This window comes from Crinia signifera, chromosome 1, assembly GCF_055691185.1.
Source record: "Crinia signifera chromosome 1, ASM5569118v1, whole genome shotgun sequence".
In the NCBI taxonomy this organism is placed as follows: domain Eukaryota; kingdom Metazoa; phylum Chordata; class Amphibia; order Anura; family Myobatrachidae; genus Crinia; species Crinia signifera.
The window spans coordinates 54,191,830-54,218,075 of NC_139217.1; the positions used below are offsets into that span (position 1 = coordinate 54,191,830).

A 26,246-nucleotide genomic window follows, 5' to 3' on the forward strand; every position below is an offset into this window, starting at 1 on the left:
GCACGTTGTGTTCTGCTACCCAGGGCTGCCTTACTCCAAGTCCGCGTCGCTTCCTGGATACGGTAAAAACGGACTAAATCGCGTGAGTAATTGTGGGGATAATGACGCGCCTGCCGCTTAGTGCCGCCGTCATAGAGCGTGAGATCTTTATGTCAGTTCTCAACATGTGTTGGCCCATCCCTAAGGGTATGGGTCACTGGATTGACCCAATTTAGGTCAACATGCATTGGGTCGACTACTAAAAAGGTCGACAGGGTTTAGGTTGACACTTGAAATAGGTCGACATGGCTGAAGTTGAGATGGTTGGAAGATCGACACAAACATTAGGTCGACAATGAGAATGTCGACCGTGAAAATGAGGTGAAACATGAGGTTTTCACGTTTTTTTTTACCTGAATGTCAAAACAGTCGACATGGACACCATCAAAGTGTACTGCGTCCCCTCGCATGGCTCGATGCGCTCGGCACACTGTTATATTCTCCGACTACGCCGTAGTGGATGGTAGGGTATGAAATACCGCCTGTCGGCACATGTCGGCTCAGAAAAAAAAAACCTGTGAAAAACTCCTGTCAACCTTTTAACTGTCGACCTTCCCATTTTAGACCTAATGCTTACGTCGACCTTCCAATCCTGTAGAGTCATGAGTTTACTTTCCACTTTCCTGGGGATATGGCGCAGGTGCAGTAGACCCTAGCACAGCGCCTGCCTTTTCAGTGCATGTACACAGGGCCCCCGCTATGAGGTTCTACCCGATGTCCTGGGCCAGCATACAGTAAAACACTTGTTCATTAGGCTACTTACAAATGCTGTATGTTATGTGCTCAGTTCTGCTTAGTGTTGTACAGTAATAAGGGTCATTAATCAACAATATACACATATCACACAATGCAAACCCGCCGTAAGATATCAAACTTATACTTAATATATATATAAAGCTTTTATGATTTTATCCTGATACACCCTGCCCCAATGATGTCTCACCCTAGGAGATATCGGAACTTATTGTATTATGAGGGAATTCTCAAATATCAGTAAGGAGATAAAGGTAATATGAGGAAGAGAAGGGAAATAATGGTAACTTTACTGAACTTGATAGTATAAAATATACTGACACATTAACCCTTTAACAATCAGAAATGCTAATAATAATTATGCATGGGGCTTGGTTCACACATCGCTGGCCATTATGAATTTTTTTTAGAGCAAATCAGTCTTAATATTAATATTTTATGTTTCTCTTAGGCTGCCAATTTCGGCCAGTACCATTTGGAGGATGATTCCAGCTGGGGAATGAGAGGTAAGCGATCACCCGATGCATGCTACTTCTGTGTATATGTGCAGGGTTATGCAGGAATAACAGTACATACAGGAAATACACACAATTTACCAGATGCACTAAGCTCCAAAAGTGATAAAATGGAGAGTGATAAACAACCAACCAATCAGCTCCTGCCTGACATTTTTCAAACAGAGTCTGTGACATGGCAGATAGGAGCTGATTGGCTGGCTGTTTATCACTCTCCATTTTATCACTTGTGAAGCTTAGTGCATCTGGCCCAGTATCACTATGGTTCCAGACTCAGCACCTGCTGGAGTTCTGTGTATAAAGCAGTCAAGAGATCTCAACCTTTGACTCTAATACTCTAACAGCACTTACTATTGTACCCATGAGGGGGCGCTGTAACTTCTCATTAGCAGGAGACCGCGTTTAGGAGACATATGCATGTCTTGAAGGTCAGCTAACTATGGGGGTAATTTAGTCCAGCTCGCCAGGCTGCATATTTTCGGTGCCTAGAAAGCAGGTAAATGCCGTTCTGCCGATTGCACGCCGACCCCGAATCCCCACGCTATGCTGGAAGCAGATGTGTGCGCTTACTCACCATCAAATGATTTTTCCTCCATTCTGTATGAAAATTAAGAATAGACATTTTTCATATGGCCGCTTTCCACCAAACGTCATGTGAGGTCATCCACCCGCCCCCAAGCAGGCATGGGCATGCCTCTGTTCCCAGGGTTACGCCCAGCATTTCCATGGGCACGCCCACCGTTTTCTTGGACACACCTATGAAACGCTGGGAGGACCCCCAGCGACCGCCCCCTCTTGGCTGTCAATCATTTTGCGATCGCCCCGGCGAGTTGAGAACTCACCGAAGGTGTTCGCTCTGGGGATTTGTACATGCGCGTGAGTGACTATGCGTAGTCCCCCACCATCGGTGGACAGGGCGATTTGGCCCCTATAGACCTTTTTTAGGCCCGTTTGTTGGCCGGCGTGCGTTCACACGGGGCCGATCTTAATGCTTTCTGCGCATGTGCTGGGTGCATGTACCCATGGTGAACAAACTGCATGCACCCAGCCTTGCGAACGGAGGGAGGGGGGTTGGCCCATTAGCATTTGTCCCAGCGTTTCCTGGGCGTTCCCATGCTGATGTGGCTGCAACGAACATGTGGGGGGGGGGTAGGGCAGCTGACATCACCGGATGTCAGCTGCCCACCCATTTCACCCTGAGCGTACAGAGCAACCTTACATATGTGTGCACCTTCCACATCTTTCGATGGTCGGTGACCATCGAAAGATGTGGGAGGTTCCTAGTGTCGTGCGAATGGATGTTTATGTAAAATATCCATTTGCAGCCAGTGGGAAAATACTCACCGTGAGAATGGAGGGCCGGGGTACCACCATTCGAAAGGTGGGATCTGGTTCACTCGCAAGGATGCAAATTCCCATCCGAATGAACCAGAATAACCCCCCTATGTGTAATGATGGATAAAGTACTGCGGATGACCACTGGATATGTCTGATACCACAATTAGATCTCCAGTTACACACATGCCAGCAGTCACTGTACAGTTCTGTGTGAGTTCATTACATTATGAATCACTTCAAAGCAGGGGCGCATTGGTAAAGAGATCTTGTTCCGGGAACAATCTGTAAGCAGCCCGGGGGGGGGGGGGTTGCTCGCACTACCGCTACTGCCGGGGGGCGAGCACCCGCCCCAGGGTTGGCTTCTCGCGTTTAGATGGCGTGCACATATGCACGCCATCTATTCAGTATTAACTGACAGTTGCATACCTCAAGCTTTTATCTAATCTACTAATTGTATAGTCTACCTACTAATCTGTCTGTGTATTTATTTAACTACAGGCCTAAATAGATTGTTAGTTTTTTTTAGGTTAGGACCTTGTCTCCTATGGTTTTCTTGTTCTTTTTGCTCTCCGTTTGTTGTCATACTGTATATGCTGATAGATATTGTAGATAATGTTTGGCACCACATAAAATAAGTTTCTACATACAGTATATATTATCGGTTGTCCAATGAAATGCATTCCAGTGCATGTAAGTAATCTGTGACGGGCAGGGCCCTCCGCCCTCTTGTTCCTCCCTTGCACTACCTCTGTCACCAGTGCCCCGCCCCCTTCTCTGCAGTGACGGTTTGCTAGGCTGTGTGTTGGGTACTGGATCGCTTTCCTTTTTATGCTGCTGCTCGCTCTATAGCGCGTTGCCCTAACCCCTGCACCTGTAATCTGTCCTAGTCTTTGCTGTGGTATTTAGTATGTTTGCTACGTACTTATGCTTTGATCTGCCGATGCTTATTGAATATTGTAGTTCTGCTATGATCTCATGTGACTGTTTTCTATGTGTGTCCTGCACAACGCGCAACGTACACTTTGGGCCTGAGTCTAATCTGATCGGTGCTCTGCGTGTTCGCACTGTGCATGTGCATATTTGCTTATGTACATGTGCAGGGCTTCTGCGCGGGCGCCTTTGGAGACTTGTATAGTCTCCATGGTGCTTGCACTGGGTGGGGGGGCATGGTGGAGGTGGGCAGGGGGCGTTCGCATGTGAACGCCCTGGGTTTCCCGGACGTACCCACGAAAATGCTGGGCATTCTCATGCACACCTGCCTGCCAGCCGAAACGGACTTTGATTTGCAAGCACTGTAGAAATCATTCGATGGTCGGCAGGGGATATTCGCTGGGCTGCAGGGGCGGGCATTTGCACACCCGATGTGCGGTGTTACATGACTCTCTAAGCAGCGAAATACCGCTGCTTAGCAATTCAGTTAGAATCAGGCGCTTTGTGTATGATCGAAATTAATACTGATAGTGATCTTTCCGCTCATTTCCATGTCTAGATGTTCTCTCTTTTCTCACTGTGTATCTGACTGATTGTATGATAAATGCACTTCTGTGGCTGCGTGTGTAGGTCTATGTAAATGCTGTGTGTTCTCTCCACAGAATACAAGGTAAGAAGTGTGAGACCAGATCAGACAGACTCCACCAATGCACCTCTCCTGTACAAGGTTATATTGTCAATATCTCTCTGTTCTCCTTACCATGTACTATGTTGTATGTGACACTATGGAGCCAAGTATGTACGGGTTACATTCCATGTCATCTTTACCAACAGTACATATAGTTCTGAGCTCTCTCTCCTCTGTTCCTCCATCCTAGACCTACCCCTACGAAATGCTGATTGTAACAAACCAAGTGAGGGTGAAGCTGCCAAAAGACGTGGACAGAACAAGACTGGAGGTAACGTGGCTCTTGTGTCTGTACATGACATCTTGGGGTATTGGTTCCGTAGTAGGACTACAAGTCCTAGTGGGATCATTAATGCCCCGCATGCCGGAACTTGTGGTTCTCCAAGTCCCAGCATGCAGGGGAGGCTTGCTGGGCCCTGTAGTTCTTCTACAGTACCCAATATCTATTTTAACCGTTTATTTTTAACACCATCAGCCCGCCACCCACAGCCCAGGTGTGGCGGGGGGGTCCTTTATTGGGGTGGTTCCCACTCCCCCAGCCTGGACTGACGCAGCATTGTATATTAGCTGTATACTCCATTCGTATTTTCGGGCCGATTATGAGCAATTCCCGTTCGTGCACTTAGGCCCTTATTCTGATTCACTCGCAAAGGCAAATTCCTTCTCAAATGGACAAAACCATGTGCACTGCAGGTGGGGCAGATGTAACATGTGCAGAGAGAATTAGATTTGAGTGAGTTATTTTGTTTCTGTGCAGGGAAAATACTGGCTGCATTATTTTTACACTGCAATATAGATCTCACTTTGAAGTAAGACCACCACCCAAATCTAATTATCTCTGCATAAGTAACATCTGCCCAGTGCACATGGTTTTGTCCATTTGAGAAGGAATTTGCTTTTGCGGGTGAACCAGAATAAGGACCTTAATTGGCCTTCATAGTAAATTTCCCCCATTGTGTCAGCCCCATGTTCCCAGTTATAGCTGCAGTGCCAATGTAGACATAAGTATTATGACTGGGTGCAAGGTTTGCTCTGGGGGCCCCCTTGGACTCAAGGGTCCGTTACACTGCATACAGTCACATATACACCCGTGGTTATAACATACCTACAAATTGAAGCTCGCTTTATAAAACAAATCATTGTAAGTGAAAGCTAAAACTGTCACAATTACACTATTAGCCATAAACCACTTTGCCTGGGCTCAGCGTTGTTTTGTCCCACTCGCCGGCAGCCGTGTATAATCATTTTGGGACAGCGAGTGGCGGCTCAGAAATTTAGTGCTGCAATATAAAACGGGTACAGCTCAGCACTTCCCATCTCTGCTCTGCAGCAAGCCATCAATCCCCAAAATAATAATAGAGATTCAGCACACTGGAAAGGCGTCATTTCCAAACCTGTCGCATCTGCTAAGTTGAATGGGGACAGTTCTCCCATACATTATTGCATATAATTTATAATGCGCACCTAGCGCCTTGTTCTGTTAGGAGCAAATCTAATAAAGAAACAAAATAGGCAGCAAATTGCTCCTGAAACAAACGGGTGCCGGACGGGGTCCTGACAGTCGGGATCCCGACAAGCATTTCCCCGACGTCGGGATCCCGCCTATCAAAACACAGCCTGGTTCCCGACGGCCATCTGCTATTTTCCCTCGTATGGGTCCATGACCCCCATAGAGGGAGAATAGACAAGGCGGATGGGCAGCGTCTCCCTACCAATCTCCGCTTCAGGGAGACACTGCCCAGTTCGGGGGGGGGGGGGGGGGGGCGGCGGCGAGGGGGGGAGTCGGCCAGGACAGGCGGCAGGCTCCGTTGCCACGGGGCGCGCGAGCGTCTCATGTGCGCGCGCCCCTGGCGGTAGCCGGCCGCTGGCAGGGGCTGGCGATAGAATCGCAAGCCCTTGCAAAGATGTAGCCTGCTACATCTGTTCATACATAGAAACATAGAATTTGATGGCAGATAAAAATGAATTAGGACCTTCATTTATGGTGGATAGTCAGTGAGTATAGATTTAAGGTGAATCTGGACCAATTCGAAAAGAAAAAAAATGAAATTATCACAACTTGAAAATTGGCCAAATAGATCCCCCATCCTCAGGGACATCCTCAGTACCAGTGGATAAAATCAGGCAAGCACTTAGAATCTCTTTGGCACTGCACATCTAACAGGATTTAGGAAGATAGACTACGCAGCATAATAAGACCATTTCCACGCAGGTTTACAGTAATACTTTTCTGTTGTATTGTGGCTCAGTGTACTTGTGCTTCAGACAGCGCTCTCAGCTCAATATTGATTGGAATTACAGTAATAAGTCACCAACTATTGAGTTTGAGGGGAATAATATAGTAATGTACAGATATAATAACTAGCGCTGTAAAATCATATATTGCCACCATCAGACTGTATAGATCTAAACAATATTACACAATAGGCTGGTTAATTAGGCGGGGATGTGCTGCTGTCAGTAAGGGAGGGATGGGCTGCTGTCAGTGAGGCAGGGATGTGCTTCTGCCAGTAAGGGATTGATGGCCTGATGTCAGTGGGGCAGGGATGGGCTGCTGTCAGTGAGGCAGGGATGATCTTGCTACGACCATCAGATTACCGCGCACAGTCAGGGCTACTGACCATTCATACATTGCAAAATCTTATCAGCGTGCTATCTTAAAAATAGCAGTGCCAATAATGAGAGGGGTGCATAGCGCCCCTCTTACTGAACACGGTTCATCCCCATAATGAACATTCATACATTTACGCCTTTATCTCTGTCCACTTTATCTTCCTCTGAGGCTTAGTACAGTTACGCCTAATATCCATCTTCCACTGCTTTGAAATACCCACGTTTTTTCAGATGAACGCACCGGGAACCCAATTCAGCTAGTGACCAGGGTCCGACGCAAGTAGGACTCGGGATAAGGTGCAGTGTAAATGGGTTACCCGGTTCATCCGTTTAATGCATGCTGGGAATGTGATGATCCCGGGATCTTGCAGCAGCGCAGCGCGACTTATGCCTCACGCAGAGCCCCCAGGGTCACTCCGAGTTCCAAAGATCGCACAGGAATACACAATAGCAAAGGTACAAAAGTATTACCTTTATTTTACACCTAAGTTATACATGTAAAATCAGCAATTACAGTCTATATACAATATATACAGAAAGGCCATCAGTATTAGTCACGTTATCAGAACCTTACCACGACACCACTCAGGTTAGCTTCAGATGGACAGGACCCGCAAGTCCACAACTTCCAGCGCTGACGCTCAGTCACTTCTCTCCTTCTCTCCCTCCAAACACCCACTTACATCCCAAAGGCACCCCTCTCCCCCTCCCTCAGGAATTCTTAACCCTTCCTATGCTGGGTGCAGTTGTATGAATGTAACAGGGTCTCCTATTACCTGTCCAGGGGCTGATTAACTCACTCCGTTCATCTGGCTTTGAAGCTTGTGTACGTGAGGGATTTCACACCTTCATGTGACAGATCTCTTCTCTGGAGACTGACCCTGGTGTTATCCATCCTTAGCCTCTTGTTATTTGGGGGGGGGAAGTGTATGTCTCTGCCACTACCTGTAGTCTCTGTTACTAAACAGCCTATAAAGAGGCCCTTTGATCCCTGAACCAAAAACTATAAACAAACTGACCAGATTCTAATCTAAGCGTTTGGTCACTTCTACCCGGACCATTTGTCTCCACATATACAGTTACAATATTTAAGTGATACGCATTTGGGAAGACTGCCATAATTAACTTCATAGTCACAAATCCCTTATTCATGATACCATCGCAGTTTACTAAGAACATTACCTGGAGGCAGTGACGTAACCACGGGCAACGCTGATCCTCCCTCCCAGTTTCTCCTGTGCCCAGAAACTATCTTCTTGTCTTTATATGCATATGTAACAGTATGGGATACAGTATACAAAGCTTTGGGAACATATTACAGTCATTTACATAACATGAGGGAATATTTCCCTCCAGTAGCACACATACTCAGCCTAATGGAATAACCTGTTTGGATTATTCAGTATAACATATTATTATTGTCTGACATACAGCCCTGTGATGTCCCCTGTATGCAGCAGTCTGGGGAACACAGCTCAGATATGAATACAGTCAGTGATAATATCCGGTTATCGCCGGCATTTTGCAATTCTCTTTGCTGAAGCGCAGAAAGAGGCGGGAGAACAACATATGACGGAAAGGGGCGTGGCCTGGTTCCGTCACACAGCACCCCTGTTGTTTACCGCCGCTGCGATTCACGGCTACACAATGTCCCTGCGTATTGCTTATCCCTGGCCCTCCTGGGCTCAGCCATGCACAGTTTATCGCACAACCTCCAGTACTCCTGGTACAGGGTTTTCCACTGTCAGGTGGGAATGTTTCCTCCTCGCCTTCCCTTTTGGTTGTTCCTCCTCCCTCCGCCTCTGGCGCAACTGGGAGGGGCCCGATCTGCGCACGCAGACCAGCATCAGGGAACCTGGCCGCTCTTAAGAACAGTGCTGATGTTGGCTGCAGAGGAGCGACGGGTACCGACAATGTCCCTCCCTCAAACGCTTTCACATCCACCCCACTTGGGTCTGAAACCTCCCCCAGCCCCTGAAGCTGCTGGGCCTCCCCTGGGCAACCTTCCATCCATGTCTGTTTATCCACCTTGCAGGGCCTCAGCACACTCTGCCCCCACCTGCCCTCAGCAGTAGGCAGTGGCCCAGGGAATTCTCCTTCACACCATGGCTGCAGAAGAGCAGGGGGTATCCGCAATCCTTCCCTGGCTCTTCCCTTAAAAGCCCCCACAAACAACCTCCCGCCGGTTCTAAATGGTCCTCTGGACCCTTACGTGATGATTGAAGGGCCTTGCTGGTGGGATCCTTCTCCCCCACCTCCCAGGGCCTGAGCACACCCAGCCTCCACCTTCCCTCAGCAGCAGGCAGCGGTCCTGGGGATTCTCCTTCACACAATGGCTGCAGAGAAGCAGGGGGTATCCGCGAGTCTCCCCCTGATTTACCCACAATCCCCCCCCTTGGGTCGAACACCTCCCCCAGCCCTTTGAACAATAACTGCTGGGCCTCCCCTGGGCAAACTTCCATCTTCCCCAGGGTGCACTGCTTCCCCAGCCTGGCTATGAGAGGGACTGGTGGGGTGGCATTGTACGGCAGCACTGCTGGCATCTCCCTTACAGCCCCAGGTGCAAACTCACATTCTCTTGCTCGTGCCATGCTGGGTAGTGAGGTGTCTTCCTCTGAGGTGCAGGGGGGTGATGAGCTATGCCTTTGACCATCCCCTCCATGTTTGCTGGCTTGGCTGCCTGTTTGCTGCAGCGGCTCCCCGGGCACATAATTACAGTCAGTCACTCTTGCAGGGGACTCGCAGAAGCGCTGCACCCCAGCCTCTACTCCCTGCTCTGGCACCCCGGTCACATACCTGCCTTTTGACTTCAGCTCCTCCTGGCTCTGATGGCTAAGTGGGAACAGTCCTGGATAATCCTCCTGGGGTGGTAGAGTGGCAGAGCACACACCAGACACATTTCCTTCCATCTCCCCCTGCTGAATATGCTGGGGCTCCTGGGGCAAGATGCCCTCATTCCCTGGGCCGCTGGTGGTCATGTAGGGGAGAAGTACTGCCCCCTCTGCTGGGGCACAATCCTTGCAGACCCTCTGGCCGCTAGTTTCAAAGTCTCCATCTCCCACATCTGCAAAAGGGAAGATGTACTGCCATTCTTCCTGGGGTGCCAATTTTGGGTGCACCCCCATCCTTTGGCTAGCTGCTTGGAGCAGTGGCTGACCACTGCTTTGTACCTCCTGTGGCGAGGACTCAGCCATCACAGTCCCAGCCTCCAAGATATGCTCTGCTCTGGGGCTATTCTCTGGGGCAGCCCCTGCACTGTATACTAGCACTGCTCCATCTATCACGGGCTCCGTGTGCACCAGTCCATCATCACCATGTGGGGCCACAGTGCCCAGCTCCGCCACACTACTTGGCACAATGCAGGGGGAATAAATATCCTCTTCCCGATATCCATCTGCCACAATCACAGTCCATGATGTTAGGGCTCCTTTAGAGTCCGGGGTCCCTGGTGCGATATCACAGGGACACTCCACAGCTAGTTCCTCATTTCCCAACTCACTGAATGGGAACAGTTCTGTGATTTCTCCCTGTGTCAGTGGGGAATCTAGTTCTGTGGCTCTCTGAGGATGCATGAGCCGCAGCAGCCGCTGTTCCTCTGCCTCCCCCCGCTGACACTGGTCCAGCCACTCTGGAGAATTCAGCTGCCCCTGTGCCAGGGCGACCCTCTCTGCATTATCATAACAGTGCAGGAGACACTGCAACTGCTCCTGGACACTTCTCAGTTCTCCTGGACACAGGACCCAGTTCCTATACACGCTGAATGCATGTAGCGGGTCCTCTTGCTGCTCGTACACCCATCGAATAAGAGTGCAGTGTGAGCGGCCTTCGGGGGGTGTGCTGCATCGTAGCCTCCATTCGTCAGTTAGGTCCTCCAGACTCATTCTCGCTAATGGAGCTCCAGATTCTGCAGGCCACAGTTCCTCTGCCTCCCCCCCTGGGATCTCGGTAGTGGACCCCTCGGTCATCCACCCCGGTGGCACCATCAACTCCTCCTCCCTTTGAGTTCTCTTTGCGGGCTCCTTCCCAGGAACCACGTTACCCGGTGCTGGCACGCTGGCCGCAGCGATCCGGCTTCTATGCATTAGCTGATGCGTGGCGTTACTTACTTCTGTGACAAAAGCCTTCCACGCCACCGTATGCAGCAGGTTTCCTGCAGCAGCCTCAGATACATACTGCTTAAATTCATCGGTCAGGTAAGCTGCTTTCTCCTCTGTAGTAGCTCCTGTCCATACATTAATCCACCGATATGCTGCTTCCCAATCCTCCCAGAGAGGCTGCATCAGCGTGGATGGGCTTCTCCAGTCCCATTCCTCAGCCAGACGACTCCATGACGATTCCTCATCTATGAGCCTCACTGCTCTGGGTGACTGTGGGCACCTCTTGCCTCTCTTTGGACGTCTCTGTCCTTTTCCTGGAGCCATTCTCCACACGGGCTGCACTCGTAGAGCTTGGTCAGCGTCACTTGCTGGACCCCCTTACGTCAGCTTCCGCTTCTGGGCCACGGCACACTCCGCCGTTCCCTCGCTTGCAGGGATTGTCCCCTGGACAAGCCGGCACTTAAGCGGAATTCTTCCCTCGCTTAATGCCCTCGCAAAGTATACTTTTTCTTCTCCCCGGCATCCTTGTTAGGAACAATGGTTACCAGGTCCCTCAAACATGAGCTAATACTGGCCAATTACTGGCTATTGTGTTTCCAGAGCCTGGTCGCATCAAGATACGAGCCCCTAGCTCTCCCTCCTTTGGGTGTGCGATCCCCACCGCTTGCCACCAATTGTGATGATCCCGGGATCTTGCAGCAGCGCAGCGCGACTTATGCCTCACGCAGAGCCCCCAGGGTCACTCCGAGTTCCAAAGATCGCACAGGAATACACAATAGCAAAGGTACAAAAGTATTACCTTTATTTTACACCTAAGTTATACATGTAAAATCAGCAATTACAGTCTATATACAATATATACAGAAAGGCCATCAGTATTAGTCACGTTATCAGAACCTTACCACGACACCACTCAGGTTAGCTTCAGATGGACAGGACCCGCAAGTCCACAACTTCCAGCGCTGACGCTCAGTCACTTCTCTCCTTCTCTCCCTCCAAACACCCACTTACATCCCAAAGGCACCCCTCTCCCCCTCCCTCAGGAATTCTTAACCCTTCCTATGCTGGGTGCAGTTGTATGAATGTAACAGGGTCTCCTATTACCTGTCCAGGGGCTGATTAACTCACTCCGTTCATCTGGCTTTGAAGCTTGTGTACGTGAGGGATTTCACACCTTCATGTGACAGATCTCTTCTCTGGAGACTGACCCTGGTGTTATCCATCCTTAGCCTCTTGTTATTTGGGGGGGGGAAGTGTATGTCTCTGCCACTACCTGTAGTCTCTGTTACTAAACAGCCTATAAAGAGGCCCTTTGATCCCTGAACCAAAAACTATAAACAAACTGACCAGATTCTAATCTAAGCGTTTGGTCACTTCTACCCGGACCATTTGTCTCCACATATACAGTTACAATATTTAAGTGATACGCATTTGGGAAGACTGCCATAATTAACTTCATAGTCACAAATCCCTTATTCATGATACCATCGCAGTTTACTAAGAACATTACCTGGAGGCAGTGACGTAACCACGGGCAACGCTGATCCTCCCTCCCAGTTTCTCCTGTGCCCAGAAACTATCTTCTTGTCTTTATATGCATATGTAACAGTATGGGATACAGTATACAAAGCTTTGGGAACATATTACAGTCATTTACATAACATGAGGGAATATTTCCCTCCAGTAGCACACATACTCAGCCTAATGGAATAACCTGTTTGGATTATTCAGTATAACATATTATTATTGTCTGACATACAGCCCTGTGATGTCCCCTGTATGCAGCAGTCTGGGGAACACAGCTCAGATATGAATACAGTCAGTGATAATATCCGGTTATCGCCGGCATTTTGCAATTCTCTTTGCTGAAGCGCAGAAAGAGGCGGGAGAACAACATATGACGGAAAGGGGCGTGGCCTGGTTCCGTCACAGGGAACACATACCTCCCCAACTGAAGGGAGGTTGATGGACACGGTGCTGACCCGGGAATGTCCCTGTCGGCACAGCAGTGGAAACCGTTTGGTAAAGTCATGGGTCTGACCCAGCTTGGAACCATGTTCTAAATCAGACCTGGGACTTTGGTGTAAAAAGCGTTATTAAGTCATAAGATTTTTGTTTGCACTTTAATAATGCTTCTATTCTGAAGTAGAAGTGATGGAACAATTTTTATGCCCCCTCAAAAAACGAAAATATTATTGTATTCTTTGCCATTTCTGTAATATTCCCAGCATGCCGCTTTCGGATATCCATCACCGAGAATCTTATTAGTTGAAATTGTTACTCGTTCCCTAAATCACTTCAATGTGTTTCTCACATGATTGCTCAGCAAGTGATATCGATTTCACAGGATTATTTTTTTAAGCCAAGATTATAAATATAACAAAATGAAAGCGAGCCGGTGTGAGAAAAGCAACGATACAAACAGCTTATACATCTGGCTCTCATGAATGGATGTGTGCTGTTTTACAGTAAGACAAGTCTGCGTCCGGTAGGGATGACTGTGACACTTTATCAGTAGCTTATGTGTGGAGGATATTTGCTTGATTTGGTCCGGTGACGCTCGTTAATAAGACATTTCACGTATTCACGTATGTTCAGACATAGTGATTGCAAGAATTTTTTGTGTCAGCTACTCAGAGAATAATCCTTCTATAAGAATGTGAAGATTTACTGTTTTTGTTCTCAAATATACAGGGCACTTATTTACACGGGGATAGACACAGACAAACTCACTGATTTATTCCATAGTTACCTATGACCTGAGCCCCAATGTTCAGTTCAGTCACATACTGTAGTTGGGATTTTCCTCAACTATAGCTGTGCATATATCGTCAGATAAAATAGCCTCACCCTAACCGCCCCACCTGCAGCCTAACCCTAACCGCCCCACCTGCAGCCTAACCCTAACCGCTCCACCTGCAGCCTAACCCTAACCGCCCCACCTGCAGTCTAACCCTAACCACCCCACCTGCAGCCTAACCCTAACCACCCCACCTGCAGCCTAACTCTAACCACCCCACCTGCAACCTAACCCTAACTGCCCCACCTGCAGCCTAACCCTAACTGCCCCACCTGCAGCCTAACCCTAACCGCCCCACCTGCAGCCTAACCCTAACCACCCCACCTGCAGCCTAACCCTAACCACCCCACCTGCAACCTAACCCTAACTGCCCCACCTGCAACCTAACCCTAACTGCCCCACCTGCAACCTAACCCTAACTGCCCCACCTGCCGCCTAACCCTAACCGCCCCACCTGCAGCCTTACCCTAACCGCCCCACCTGCAGCCTAACCCTAACCGCCCCACCTGCAGCCTAACCCTAACCGCCCCACCTGCAGCCTAACCCTAACCGCCCCTCCTGCAGCCTAACCCTAACCGCCCCTCCTGCAGCCTAACCCTAACTGCCCCACATATTGCCTAAAACTACCCCACATGCAGCCTAACCCTAACCGCCCCACCTGCAGCCTAACCCTAACCGCCCCACCTGCAGCCTAACCCTAACCACCCCACCTGCAGCCTAACCCTAACCGCCCCACCTGCAGCCTAACCCTAACCGCCCCACCTGCAGCCTAACCCTAACCACCCCACCTGCAGCCTAACCCTAACTACCCCTCCTGCCCCACCTGCAGCCTAACCCTAACTTCCCCCTGCAGTTTATACCTAACTCTCCCCTTAGTGCCTATCTCTAACCATCCTCTCCCACAGCCTTATCCCATCCATTCCCTCCCACAGCCTAAAGTTCCCCTCCTGCAGCCTAACTCTAAAGTTCCCCTCCTGCAGCCTAGTGCTCCCCTAGTGCCTATCCCCAGTACTTGCCATCAGGTTCTGTCAGGATTCCGCTGTCAGTTCTCCTACCGCCCCTATTTGATTTGACTTACGAGTGAATGCTGTTTCATAGCCCAGCAGCTTATTCTGTCAATGCTACTATTGGTACAGGTTTGGGGCATTGCTCAGCCACCAAGAAGTCATTTTCATTTGCCCCAAAACCAGTTCTAAATTATATGACTGATAGTCATAAATCCCTTTCTTTTTTTTGAGAAATAAAAACCAAGAAAATCATTGTATGTAATGTGTTAATGCGCACGTGCTATATACAGAACCCAAAAAACAAGTCCTATATAACCGCTGTCCCCTCCCTGCCTGCACGTATATGTACAGTGAGATAACACAGAGAGGTTAACAGGCTCCAGCCGGGCTGCTGCCCTGATTATGTCGCATTCAGTTTGATCTTAGCGCCTTAGATGAGGCGTGACCATGATTTAAGAGTTCTGAGGTTTCAAATATGTGCTGCAGTCAGAGGGATGAACATCAGATACAACCGCCATGTGCGCAAGGAAACATTAATGCAAGATCAGGTTGCATGTGTGAGACACATTGCTATGCAGGACACCTGTATCAATACGGGAACATAAAGGCGGACTATAGGGGGATCCCCAGGGTGACCTTGGAAAGCCGTGACTTTCCTTCGACGCAATAGGTATTATCAGTAATACTATTCACCTTCGGCAAAGGCTTTAGTTCCCGAGCTCGGAGCTATATGATGTTATTCCCCACATTTGGCTGACATCACTTGTGTTTATTATACTTATTCCTGATTTTATTGCTTTTTGAAGTTTATTTCTAGTTCAGTGTACATTTCTTATAGAGCCTGCTTAGGAAGAGACATTGTTGACATGCCTTGGCCCCTCTGGCACTGGCTGTTGTGTTGGCCGTTGTGGTACATCATTGGCCTTGTTTAACTGTTGGCCATTGTGGAACAGCGTTTGTCATTGTTGTACAGCATTGGCATTTGTGATACTGAGTTTGACATTGTTGAACTTTGTTGGACATTGTGGTACAGCATTGGCCTTTTTGGAAATGCAATGTCCTTTGTGGAACTGAATTTGTCATTGTGCTACTGGTTTGGTCATTGTGGAACTTTGTTGGTTGTTGTGGTAAAGCATTGGCTTTTTTTGGAAATGCAGTGTCCTTTGTGGAACTGAATTTGTCATTGTGCTACTGGTTTGGTCATTGTGGAACTTTGTTGGTTGTTGTGGTAAAGCATTGTTCTTTGTGGAACGGCATTTGTTATTGTGCTACTGGGTTGGTCATTGTGGAACTCTGTTGGAGATTTTGGTACAGCATTTACCTTTGTAGAACGTAGTTGGCCTTTGATTGTTGGTCTACATTAGCCTTCTATTAAATAGCCCTCATACTAAATAATGTTGCAATCCATTAAAAATGTCTGTTTACGGAGAATGGAGCACAACTAATCTTCCCACTCTTCAGCGTTGACCTAACTTCTCCTCGTTTCACAGGATATAGAGAATATTTGCCAAAGTTCTGTTTTAGAGGAAATAAAGACCATACGATGTGGTTACTTGTGCAAGTATGATCTCACCGCAACAGCATTCCCAGCATATTACTATACTTATATGTTGAGTGAGTTTTCCAAATTGTTCTTGTGCTGGGTCAGACTACCAGCAATGAGCATCAGGATCCACCTACACATTTTCCTAATACAATATACACAATGGAACGTATATGTTTCACAGTATGACCTGACACCAGTTACCTTCTCTGCTTGCACTTCAACCTCACTACATGCTGCAGGATTTAAGGACAGAGACCATTGTATCTATACTGTATATTGGTGGAACAATGCATTGCTGGGGCCCACAGCAGCTCACAATACCATTGTCACCTTCCGGGCCCATTTCTGCTCTGTGTTGCCTCTTTTTCTGAACATATGCAGTCCGGGGTCTACACCTATTGCAGTTATGCCAGAATATTATTATCGTAGTAATCATGTGACCAGTTATGGAAGTCCACCATAGGATCTCCACAAACACCCATACACTAAACAACCACCTGCCACCCGTGGTGCAACCAGCACAATCTCAAAGAGCTTAAGGGAGAGACTTTGTACTGCACTTTAACTGACTGATAAAGTGATTATCTTTCCTCTCTATCTTCTTTTTCTTGGTACCATGAAGAGACACTTATCAACGGAGGATTTCCAGCATGTCTTTGGGATGACGATCGAGGAGTTTGATCGGCTGGCACTGTGGAAGAGAAATGACATGAAGAAGAAGGCTCTGCTTTTCTAGCCTCCATTCCGTGCTTTCTCCTGCCAGAACTGCCATACGTAGTTACAACTCTTGATTTGGAAGAGCAAGACAAGACTGTTCCATGGGGCCAGCCAATTCTAGCATCACCTTCCAGCCACGCCAGTGTCTACTACTCCACGTTGCTTTATTTACAGTATCTCTTGCAGCCATGGAACATAACAATACTGACCACTGTAAACCGGGATTACAACAGCTGTATTGTTTAACTCGTGTATCCACATCTAATTCACGCGGTTTCAACAGTGAAGGCCAAAGACTTGCATGTAAGCCATGTTTGCCCTCATTTATATGTGCTGTACTATCGATGTGAAAACCAGACTAACAAGATAACAAAACAGATCCTATGTTCCAGAACACGCTTACTACTTCTGAGTATACACGTACTGACATATAAACTAACACCAGAGTATCTTTTTAAACTTGAGATCCTTTATTATTATTTATTTTATAGATTGTCTTAAGCCATTTTTGTGGGCTTAGCCAACATGCTTGAGAATGTAGCCTATCCATTCTCCAGGAGCCAGTGACATCACTGAGATAGGAGGCACGGAGTGACATCACTGATTTCCTGCTAATAGATAAGTTACTGTATGTTACTTAGGTTAAAGCTGCAGCCGCCCTGTTAGAAATGTTCACAGCCAACATGGACTAAATTAAGTAATTAGGAGATAATTACAAACGCATTTAAAGTTAGTTACTTAATGGAATCAAACGTGAACAGTATATGCTGGAGAATTGGGAGCAGGACAGTAGTAGAGTACAAAAGGTCACCTCCAGGAATATTCTTGCTACCAACTTTTAGAGTGGTATATATAAAAGCTTAGAGAGAGACAAAATTGGGAGACATAAGAATTAGCCAATCAGCTTCTGCCTTATATTGTACAGGCTGTGGAGCTGATGGGCTAGTACAGTAACTACTGTATCACACCTTTGGTGAGCTTGTTCTGTCTGTTTTCATCCACCTTGGTCATAATTTCCATCTTTACACGGTTTCTTTATGTCATTTTTTGCTCACCTCAGCCTCATTGGCGCCTTTAATAGCACAGTAAGGAAAGGGACATTTATAATGTCAGAATTGCGTAGTTTGTAATATCAAATATATTGGTATTTGATACCTACTGTGGTTTAGGACCATCTTATGCAGACAAAACCTTGTGCAGTTCCAGTTAAGTTGGTTTATCGAGGACATGACATTATAAAAGTAGGGGAAAACATCATTGCTCTGTTTCTTTATCATAAATTCCCCTTTATGTATACAGTATTTTGTGTCTCAGAAAGGACACAACCATTGCAGCACTTGAGCTGTTAATCCACTAGAGGGCGATGTTTCTTTTAGCATTTAGTAATATTTTCTCTATAACATCTGTAGTGTTGTCCGTAGTCTAAAGAAATATCCCTTATTATTATTATTATTATTATTATTATTATTATTATTATTATTATTATTATTACAAACAAAGCATTGACATGATTATTTAAAAAAAAAAAAAAGTACATATTTTGTCACCTGTCTGTACATCTCTTACTGAATGAATGTGTATCGCCATGCACAGTGACAAGTAGCTGACAAACATGTTGTTTTCTGCAACTGTGCATACACCAATAGTACATCTGGCACCCAGATGATGTCTGTCACACTGCTTCGCTATCCAAGGGACAGTTAGGAATAACTGATGCAATCGCTTTCTGTAAAGATGTTCCAGCGCTTGCTTACGGTCCCCACTTTTCACACTGGATCTTTTTTTTTTTTTTAACAACTGGGCACATGGATGGAAATTCCTATATATTGGTGTATATTGATGTTATTTTGCAACCAGATGGAAGAATGCCATCGATTTTATTTGGCCAGGGCAGACTTTAAGTCACACTGGTGCCCCAGTTTTTCATCTCAGAATGACAGGACCTCCTGACTTTGGTGCATCCAGCTCCGATGTCTAGCATTACTCAGCAACCAATCCAAACCATGGACACATCTGCGGAAGTCATACTGATTAGTGCTAGGGAATATTTCATAGATCAGCCAATGCGTTTCCTTGGCCCTGGCTATCCTGCTATTAAAAAAAGATGGATTAGGCCTTCCAGGCAGAGATTGTGTGTGTTAGAATTTCGGAGCATGTTTATATATCACACCAAGAGCTTCCATCCAATGAATAGGGGATATATACTGTGTGTGTATTTGAAGACACTTTGCAGTTAACTACCCTATTTGTTCTTGTTTTATAATCGATCCTTTACTGTAGACCGGCAACTGAAAGGGCCACGGCCACATGTGGCAATTAGGGCTCCTTCCTGTGGCCCTCATTTCATTTCGGCTTTATGCCATGTCAGCTCTTATTCCTTGTTTTATTATACACTCGGTCATATGTCTTATACTGAGATTAATGGCACTGTGGGAAGCAGGGTTGGCTTGTGCAGTTTTCGTCTCACTTACCAGCCCAGTTGTTAAATATGCACAAATCTTCAGCAAAATGGCAGCACAGGTCTACGGTAAAATGGTAGCCGTACCTGCAAAAATCACTGAATGCCACAATGCCACAGTCTACTGATGGGTGTGATGGTATAGGCCCCCAGGAGCCTGTGTGAAGGTTATGGGGCCACACATGCGGGGTTTCAGGGTGCCCATTACTGCAGTGGATTTGAAGAGAGAACAATGCAGGGAAACTCTAAATATCATCTTTATATATATATAAACTTAACATAAATATATCTAATTTATCAGTATACAGTTTTCAAGACCTTGTTGCAACATATCACTTATTTATTAAAATACATATAGCTGTCTATAAGCAGCAATGGTTACATGTATTATAATATATTTTAATGACATATCTATATCATATTATTTGATGAGAATTATATTGCCTATCTGCTATTGCCCAGACACCTAGAGGTAAATATAATAAGTTGGGAGTTCTATGGGAGATGGGATGTCCATAAACCTCCTATTTTAGTAAATTTACCTCAGTTTCCAGATATAAATGTTAAATCCATTGTATTTACTTAATTTTTGGGATATGTACGTGTCATAGACAAGCAAAGTAGGACAGGTTTACTGCTGCCATATCTCTATTTCCCAATAAACTTATAGCTAAAATATTGGTTCAGGGAACAAAATGGCTGCCGCCTCTGTTCTTAGATGACGTGCACTAGGAGCGTTTGATATTTACTGAAATAGTGCAATAGGGTAGAGACAGAGAGACAGCCCTAAGTGAAGATTAAGGAAAACAAACAGAGTTTGAAAGTAACGAGCATTAACAAGATAACCTGAGGGATTGGTGGTGTGGGATGAACCACATCTGGAGATGATTAGTCTGTTGTGTAAGGAAGTGCTGAGAGGAAAGTATTAGCATGTTACTGAAATGTGCCCGTAAGTCACATATATACGTATTTAACCCCTTTGCCATTCTTAATTTATCAGCATCCTAAAGATTGTCATATCTTTATTAATATTATTTTCTCAGTATTTAATGTTAGTCCCATAGTTTTGTATCAATAAGTATTTTTGAAAAAACAGACTTAGAGGGTGAATGAGGTAGAATTTGCCGTAAGTTCAGTCAAACTATGTTACATACGCACCTTATTAATTGCCCCTATCTATGGCGATATAAGCTATCAGTTTCCTTATGGGTGGGGAGTGTATTACAGAGAGCAAGAGGGATAGATAATGAGTTATAGATAAGTGTCCCTGTTTTACTTGGCCTGGCTGTATTACAGCAGAAGTATTATATATGCGGAAAATGAATTATCTCAGACGGAAGCAGGATTTCGCACAGTTCTGTGAGAGTCAGTCTGCAGAATTATATAAATGAGCAGTAGCGCACGCAGGGGGGGGGTTCTGAGTACCCAGAAACCCCCAGGAATCTAAGGGCACTAGACTGAAAGCTGAGGGTCCCCTCTTTCCATGGGTACAAGAATTTTCGGTACTCTTTACCTAGAACGGCGCCAGCGATTGAAATCGCGGTCGTCGTGGGTAAAAATCGCGGTCATCGCGGTAATCGCGGGCATCGCGGGTAAATCGGGATGGCCGCGATGACCGCGATTACCGCGATTTTCCCATAGGGAACAATGTTAAAAAGCCTGATTGACCGCGATTTTACACTTAAATGCCTCAATGGACCCGATTTGGGCATAGAAATCAATGTAAAATGGGCCACACAGCCCAAATAGGGCCAATTAACCGTTAAATGTCCCCACCAATTTTTAACGCCACCCCACGATCCACGCCAACCCGAAGCGTGGCGAGCGCAGCGAGCCCGCGAGGGGCGGCGGTACGCGTCCTCCGACCTTTTCATGCCCTACTATCCACGTCGGCGTGGTGTGAGAATATAATAGTGTGGCGAGCCCAGCGAGCCACCGAGCCCGAAGCGTGGCGAGCGCAGCGGATACCTTCACAGGTAGACGCGTCCCCTCGCGGGCTTCACAGGTGTCCGCGTCGCCACGGACACCTGTGAAGCCCGCGAGGGGACGCGCATACCTGTGAAGGTATCCGCGTCCCCTCGCCACGCTTCGGGCTCGGTGGCTCGCTGCGCTCGCCACACTATTATATTCTCACACCACGCCGACGTGGATAGTAGGGCATGAAAAGGTCGGAGGACGCGTACCGCCGCCCCTCGCGGGCTCGCTGCGCTCGCCACGCTTCGGGTTGGCGTGGATCGTGGGGTGGCGTTAAAAATTGGGGGGGACATTTAAGGGTTAATGGGCTCTGTGGCCCATTTAACATTGATTCCTATGGCCAAATCGGGTGGATTGAGGCATTTAACATTAAAATCGGGTCCATGGCGCCTTTTAACATTGATTCCTATGGGAAATCGGGAGCATCGCGTCGCGGGCATCGCGGGTACATTTATGGCCGGCCGCGACGCGACCGACACGATTTTCATGTTTAACATTGGTTTCAATGGGAAATCGCGGGCATCGCGTCGGTCGCGTCGCGGCCATACATAAATGTACCCGCGATGCCCGCGACGGGCGCCGTTCTAGGTAAAGAGTACCGAATTTTCAAAATCGGCCCTGGGGAATCAGAGATATCTGACTTCAAAGCAGTGGTCCCCATCCAAGCCTGTTAATTGCTCTTCCCAGTCAGATATTTCAGGTTTTGTCTGACTTGGAGTTTTTCTGAGGGTATATTCCAAAAGCTGGGACTCTCCCCCTTTGATGGACCATAGTAGCTTGTCTCTACTGTTCCCAGAGCCAGAGATATCAGCCTTCCAGCAGCTGGTTACTGCTCCAGCTCCACACACCTGGTATGTAGTTTTATATACTCGTTGGCAGATTGCTCTGCCTCCTGAACTCTGATTCCCTAGTCCCCAATACCATTTGGTAGGTGGGATTCTCTAGTTTTAATTCCATTAAAATCTAAGAAATCTATTCCCGGGAACTGGAGATATCTGCAGTCAAGCTAGCTGTGCTCCCACCAGAAAATGATGAATAATAAGCCCACTCCACTATACAGATGTATCGGGATTCATCTTTGCAGGTGATGGCGATGGCGTCGCCATCGCCATCACCTGCATCCCCGCCATCTGTATGCCGGAAGGGACGCGCGTCCCCTTCTGACGGCACTGCCCTCGGTCGCCCGGTGCCCCCTCGAGCGGGAGGCGGACAGTATTGCGTCCCCCTCGCCGCCCGAATACTGAGACGCGCGTGCGTGGGGGGCGCACGCGCGTCTCAGTCAGATGGAGCGCCATGCTGCTGGTGGTTCGCCAGCAAAGATAAAACCGGCCCTATCTGTACACCCCTCCTCTGCGTATTAAACATCCTCTACCACCCTGGAAGTTATGTATCAGGGCCCCTTCATTCAGCCCAATGCCCCCTTCTCCCACCCCATCTCCCACTATCTGTGCAGTAAAGGGGTAATTAGTGAAAATTACTGATCCAGGCCCTACATGCTGAGCAGTTGATATAATACCCCCTACCACCCGCGGAACTATAAAGCTTCCCCCACCCCTACCGCTGGAGGACTGGTAGGGGCCCCAATACATTTCTATGCCCAGGGGTCTACACTGCTGTTATTATTATTATTAATATAAATTTGGTCTATCTATAATACTTTAACTGACCCGGCATATACTGGGTCACCTAAGTGCCCATCTCTGTGCTTTGCTCCGCCCCCTCTGGAAACCCCCTTCTGAAAATCCTGCGTTTGCCCCTGATGAGGTAGAAATTAGTAGAGGTGCAAAATTAGCACCAGGGTGCTGTCTGCACAGAAGTAGCTTTCTCCCTACAGGATGTCCTGATTTCTTTTACCTGCACTGGTTTCCTAATATGGGCAAGCGGTCATTTTATTAGAGGTGTCCACCAGAAACTTTAACCAACCCTGATTGAAGGGTAGCCAGCAGAATTTAAGGATGGGGTTAAAAACAACGCAGGTGATTCAGGTCCAGAGCAGGAGAGGTCCAGGTCAATATTTAGGTAGGTGAGCGGCACTTAACCTGCGAATGCAAATGTAGGAGCACAAGCCACTATGGTCACTTCTGAATTGGGCCCAGATACGTCTGCACCTCATAACCTCCAGTATTTATATATCTGCTATGTTCGTTATGTGCAGCTTAGGCTTGGTGCTAATACATAAATAATATGATTGGCGGATGCCAATTGCAATAGATGTAGAAGTAACTGACCAGTGGAAATAATGAATGACAATTTAGCCAAATCTTAAAACAGATAATTACTTCTATATTCTGTCAGTGTGATCATGCAATTAGTAGTTGTGGTAATTATTATTGGGCCAATATTTCTCCTTTACTGAGAATGGTAGTCAATGCTTTGATGCCGAGCTATGACGGTGAGCCGTGCCGATAACTGGCCATCAGAGTATTCAACTCACTCCCCTTCACTCGCCATTTCCACCTCCCTGGTTTCATTTGGTGAGGTACAGATGGAGCCGCTCTCATTCAGCTGGCGATAGAACCGCCAGCCCCCGATAAACTACGGAACGGGGCGCACAAGACGCTTGCCCACCCCATTCCGACGGAGCTCCTTGCCGCCTCACCGTACACCCCCCTAACCCTGCTCGTCTCCCTGAAGCGTAACTGGGCAGGAATTCCACCGGCGCCGAGTGCAGGGACGCACGTGCATGTGAGACACTTGCTCGTCCCCGCCAGCGTATGCCAGTACAGGGAATCTGCCGATTCCCAGCGCTGTATGAGAGGCATTCCATCTGTAGAAACGGCGAGTGTGGCCATTAAAACGGTGGAACTCACCGTGCATCGTACTTGCTGAATTTGCGGCGAACCTTGCCATTTAAGAGGATCCTCGCCATCCTCTCACGGTGAGGATTTCTCCCTTACGTTGAATATGGCGAGGGGGTTTGATGGGGAGGATGGCTTGTTTTCGGCGAGGAAAAGCCATCCTCGCCCTACAAAACCCCCTCGCCAGCCCGCATTGAACACCACCCTAAATCTGGCCCAATGTGCGGAAGCTCCTATTCGGAGCTCCATTTTGTATTAAGGTGACAGTGCAGAATAACACTTGCGGTATGGCGTGCACATATGATGAGTCCTCAGTTCACAGGAAATGTTTCCATTTTGTGGGTTTTTTTGTTTGCCTGTATTTTATTCTCTATTCAGTACCACAGAAACTCTATAGACATCATTATGTGTAAAAATATGTTTTAAAGCTCTAATAATTATTTTTCATGACACAGAACATTTCATTTTTTATCCCGATTTCCTCCTCAGACATTTCAGTCTGTGTTATATAATTTCAGTAAATATTACCTCCAGATTCATTAAAATATTGCTCTTGTGAGAGTTACCTCATGAAGATGTACTTTTATAAATCATGTTTTCTTTCTCAAGTCTAAATACTAGTAATAATAGTAATTATTATGAAAGTGGTTTGTGTCATCACTCAAAACTGTTTAAATTCCCCCACGTAGTGAAGGCAGACATTTTGTGAGCTGAAAGCATATTAAGTCCTGTTGGAGAAAGAGCGCTATATAAATACAATTATTGTTATTATTACTATTATTATTAAAAATCTCAGCCTATTCATTCACTGGATAAAATGTATTTAATCATTGGGACATTCTGTGCCTCCTTCCCCAATGATGCCCCCTAGTTCCTTGTGAATAGATAGGTTGAATTCTGTTAACAAAATGGCTGCCTCTACTGAAAAAAAATCCAGTCTCCTCATGTAGGTTCATCCTCCTTGCTGAAAAACCGGCATTAGAATTTACCAATTCAAAGTACAATAATGAAGCCATATGACAACCTTCATCCTAATTCACATATTTTTTGTACCAAGATGATATTCTACCACATGTATTCCCAAACAGGAACACCAGGGGGCTACAGGGGTATAAGCTATTGCTAATGTCCCGATTCACCACTTCACTTTCTCGGGTTTGTCTCCATTCGTGAAGCTGTGCTATTTATATTATTCCCAGTGTATATTTGGACTCCCCGAAAATGGCTGCCACTTGCACTGCTCAGGTAACCCATATTTAATTTCTTGTAACAGCTATGACCATAGCTTAGCCCAGTGGCTCTCTTGCCCCCAGTTCCATTGGGTGCAATACCAGATCTCTACATGGAACCTTCCAACATGAGGGTTGGTTGCGCACAGCAGAATTACCTCCCCTGCCAAACAGACATTAGCAGTGTTTATCAGTGTAATGCTGTCACATACTTTGTCTTGGAATCCTGTCAGACCACTGTTATTACACCCAGCATAGACGGTATAATTGCCAGAGCAAGAGGCTGCAAGTACAAAGGAAAATGGCTGCAAAGCATGCTTAGAAAAATGACATTGCCACCGGACATTTCCCATTCTGTGACATTGCAGAACCAAAGTTCCACATCATCCACCAGCATGTTAACAAAAATACCCATCTGAAGATAGTACCTGTGTCTTTGGCCTTCCGCTGGTGACAGACAGATATCAGTTTATTGAGGGTCCCATTTAAATGAAGGACATGTATATGAATGGGCTTTATTTTACAATGTCATTGAATGTATGCAACTCTGTTTTGTAGTCTTGTTTTGTGAGCATGGGCTCAAATGACCGCTAATTAGGAGTTTGGGTGTTTCTACAAGCGATGTCCTAGGACCCCATTGCACATACAATATAGCAGACCAGAGTACACAGCGCTGCAATACGTCTTCAAGTCCTATTGGTACAATATACGCTGCTTCCTTTCTTCTAACTGTACAGATAAAAG

At 46.9% G+C, this 26,246-nt stretch overlaps 1 protein-coding gene across 6 annotated transcripts in view; it reads left to right on the forward strand.

The window, feature by feature from the left end:
* The window catches only part of ABLIM2 (actin binding LIM protein family member 2), a 161,873-nt gene extending 140,662 nt beyond the window's left edge, over positions 1-21,211 (forward strand). For all 6 annotated transcript variants that reach the window (XM_083153344.1, XM_083153512.1, XM_083153671.1 and 3 more), the window contains 5 exons: positions 24-82; positions 1,244-1,298; positions 4,238-4,302; positions 4,454-4,534; positions 16,949-21,211. In XM_083153344.1, coding sequence (XP_083009470.1) covers positions 24-82; positions 1,244-1,298; positions 4,238-4,302; positions 4,454-4,534; positions 16,949-17,062 — 374 coding nt within the window. In that variant the 3' untranslated portion in view covers positions 17,063-21,211. The remainder of the gene's footprint in view (positions 1-23; positions 83-1,243; positions 1,299-4,237; positions 4,303-4,453; positions 4,535-16,948) is intronic.
* Positions 21,212-26,246: the final 5,035 nt, after the last annotated feature.